We start from the raw sequence: 3,665 nt of genomic DNA on the forward strand, positions 1-3,665 counted from the left end.
GCATCCATTATTGTTTAAATTGACACCTGGCCTGGACTTCCTAGTAGCGTGGTGGTCCTCCATGGTGGCCCCCGGGGTTCCTCTGGAGTCCCTCTGGGGGCCACTCACTCTGCAGTGAGCTATTTATGCTCTCCTTCGCCACCTCTTGAGGATGCTGCGAGGAGGAGGGGTGGGGGGGCGGGGCGACGAACCACCATGGCGATGGGGTCTTCTCATTGGCCCCCGCTGAGTCTGCGCCGGGCTGACGTCAGTCCCCGCCACCCCTGCAGAACTCAGCAGCCTGTCTTGATCCTCTCCCAAAAAGAGCTCGGCACGGCCCGGCGTGAGCGAGGACGTGATCCCTTGCTGGACATAAACGAGAGGGTAGCAACAAAAGCGCTCCTTTTTTGTTGTATTTTATTTTTTTATCTTCTACACGATCAGAAGATACAAAACGGGGAATTGCGCCCACCGTGTTGCGGGTGTGTGTGTGTGCGCGTGTGTGGGATCACGATGATGCAAAGTGCAGCGGTCCTTCCCACTGAGAGTCCCGTTAAGAGTTTACCGGACATCCTGGGAGTGCCACTGCAACGTAAGGACACCGGCGGTTCATGTTTATGTTGAGATATATTAAAAAAATATATATAATGATTAGATTGTGTGTCGAGTGTCGCACGAGGACGGGAGATTACATTTTAGCTGTGCTCGTTGCCTTTTGGTTGTTTCCATGCGCTGCATGAAATATCGTTTCCATTAACATTCATTTGGATTGTTTTTTAATTGTCTTTAAAATGGCTGCAAACTTATTAGTTAATTTTTTCAAGTAAAAATATTTTTTGGAAATGTTACAAGGAGGACTACACGGCCTCCCTCACGATGCAAACATGCGCGATTCGTGCATCTGTTTGTTCTTTGGGCCCTTGCGTGCGCACCCACGCTTCACTGGACACAATATTTCGTCCCAGTGACAGCAAAATGTCATTGAAAATTGAATATGTAATGATGTCGTCATCAAAATAATCGTGTCAGCACGTGATTTCAACTGTAAATATTTGTGATGTGACCTAATTCTCTCATTCTATCGAGCATACTCACACAAACAACAGGCTGCCGTTCAAAAATATATGAACCCACGATCATCTAATTGTTTAGGTCATTGCCAAATAAATCCATTTTTATTCCTAATACTATTTTTGATCATATTCATACGCGGTGGGATTATGCTATTTAATGTTATAATTGGCAGTAGATTAAAAGATTGGACAAAGACCCTGCCAGTCAGCCCCCTGCGGTGGATTTAAAAGCTGTATCTTTATTTCGAGCAATAAAATAGATTCCTGTAGATATCATGCTTGGAATTTCATTCAAAAAAGGGGGTGGGCGGGCGGGTGTATGTGGAGAAAATGGATATGTTGCGTACGTGACCTCTTGCATAGTTGAGGTGATGAAGAGGATGAGGTCCAACGTGATGATGGGGAGGGGGAGTCATGGCAACCGATAGCAGAGAAGAGACATCCTCTATAGTTCTTGTTTCTTTTTTTTAAATGCTGATTTTAAATAAGATTCAATTTAAATAACTTACATTTGTAGTCACAAAAATGAAATGAAATGAATGACGACAAATGTATTTGAATGTAAAAATACAATATATATACCACCTCATAATATAAATAAACAAAATTGGAAGCATTTAAAAACAGAGGACTTTTGGACACGTTTTTCATATTTTGACAGTTTTTTGGTCTTAAGGTGTTTTGTTTCCGGTTTTTGTCTATTTTTTTACAAAAAAAAAAACATTAACAACGGTGCATCTGTGCGAAATAATCAATACTTTGCATACTGAAATTGACGGTAAACATAGGTATGTTTTCTGCAGGGTAAAATAAGCGATTGTTCTCACTTGTCCATCATCGATTTGAATAACAGTATTTATTCTATTTATTTCGAGGTTTGCATTTCAATGTTTGCCACTGCACAATTGTATTAGATAATGGCTTTAAAAACTAGGTCACGGTGTTATTTTCAATGCCTGCCGACCGCATGGCGCTCACCTGATAATGAAAATGTGCACGAAAACAAAATCAGCACCACGGACAGAGACTTAAACTTGCCATGCAATCTGACCCTGAAATGGTTGAGAAATCAGTTTAGTGATACTTTACTGTATCGTTATTGGGTAAAATTTTCGCCTTTCCATATTTCGTTTTTTATTTTTTTAAAGGGTATTAAATATAATTTAGCCAAGGTTTCCTCTGAGATGGCTGTTTTGATTAAGAAAGTCATAAATGTATGAATGGTTAGCATCCATTTTTATTTCTTTTAAAAACAGACAATTCTCAATCAGAAGTCACAGAAAATCTAAATGTTGTCCAGTTTATGGCAAGTAAGAATATGGTGAATAGAACTGCTTGGTTCAAGTTTTAAATTCAAGTTTTCGCTTGTGGTGGGCCAGATTTGGCTTTGAGTTTGACAGGCTTGCTGTGAGATGGGCAGCCACATCTGTACTTTATTGTTATCACATAGCGTTTGTTTGTTTGTTTGTTTGTTTGTTTTTTGGGATCATTTCCAAATATTTTGGACAACAAGATTTATTTATTTAAAGTTTTTTTTCCTTTGTAGTACTTGAAGTTTTTTTTGCAATCTCCCCGCAAAAATAATGGACAATTATTATGTTATATAGATTAGATTAGATTAACCTTTACTAGCCTTTTTGACAGCATAGATATATAGATATTTCTCATCAAAATATGAAATAGGCCCTTATTGTAAGTATATATATATATATATATATATATATATATATATATATATATATATATATATATATATATATATATATATATATATACACACTACCATCCAATGTTATTTTCAAAGCAAAATGATGGCAAGCAAAACCTCTGTATTTAATGTACGATCATTTTATATTGTGAAAAGGTTTTGTAATGCTTGTTAAAGTGCTGAAATGAAGTAGAATATCATCTCAGTCCAGGATTTTTTTTCCCCGAAAGAAAGAAAGGAACATGGAGGTGAGCCATTCTTGACATTAAAGAAGGGCCACATCAGATGATATGATGGACTAGGTATGGCCACAAGTCCTTGAGTTTGACACCCATGGGTCAGACCAAATCAGCTTTTAAATGTTCTCCAAGGGCCATACAAAATGAAAAGAAATTCAAAGGTTGAATAAATATTTGTCATTGTGTAGTTTGAGCCTTTGTGAGTTTGATATTTGCGTGTGTGTGTGTGTGTGTGTGTGTGTGTGGGGGGGGGGGGGGGGGTTGGTTGTGGTGGAGGGGAGCAAAGACCAGATTTTTTTATTTATGTTGTTATTTTTCATGGTCTGGTTATTATTGACATTGTGGTAAGCGCTGAAGGGACTCATCTGAAATTTTGATGGGTCAAACAGAGAGGTCAAATTTCCTGTATGAATGTGTGTATGACACAGTAAAATTGACTCATTTTGATTCTGCGACATTAATATTCAGATCTTTCCTTTTGTTATCAAATTAACCCTTCCATGCACCCTGTAGCCAAATAACATGATAAGCTGTCCACTGTAGTAACCACTGCCCCTGAAAGGGTTAAGAACATTCAAATCAATGACAATGAATGTTAAATGTGTGCGTGTGTGTGTCCGACCCAGCAGAGATCCCTCAGTGTGCGGGCTGCAGTCAGCATATCGT

General features: G+C 38.7%; 1 protein-coding gene across 2 annotated transcripts in view; it reads left to right on the top strand.

Annotated features, from left to right (window-relative positions):
- Positions 1-323: 323 nt before the first annotated feature.
- lhx4 (LIM homeobox 4) overlaps positions 324-3,665 on the top strand; it is a 15,992-nt gene continuing 12,650 nt past the window's right edge. Inside the window, exons 1-2 of one of the 2 annotated variants that reach the window (XM_089000670.1) lie at positions 324-571; positions 3,626-3,665. The exon at positions 3,626-3,665 is cut by the window's right edge and continues 135 nt beyond it. In XM_089000670.1, the coding sequence (XP_088856796.1) occupies positions 493-571; positions 3,626-3,665 (119 nt within the window). In that variant the 5' untranslated portion in view covers positions 324-492. The remainder of the gene's footprint in view (positions 572-3,625) is intronic. The other variant, XM_089000671.1, reaches the window with a different exon arrangement.

This window comes from Hippocampus bargibanti, linkage group LG07, assembly GCF_051943395.1.
Source record: "Hippocampus bargibanti isolate YZ-2025 linkage group LG07, ASM5194339v1, whole genome shotgun sequence".
NCBI lineage: Eukaryota > Metazoa > Chordata > Actinopteri > Syngnathiformes > Syngnathidae > Hippocampus > Hippocampus bargibanti.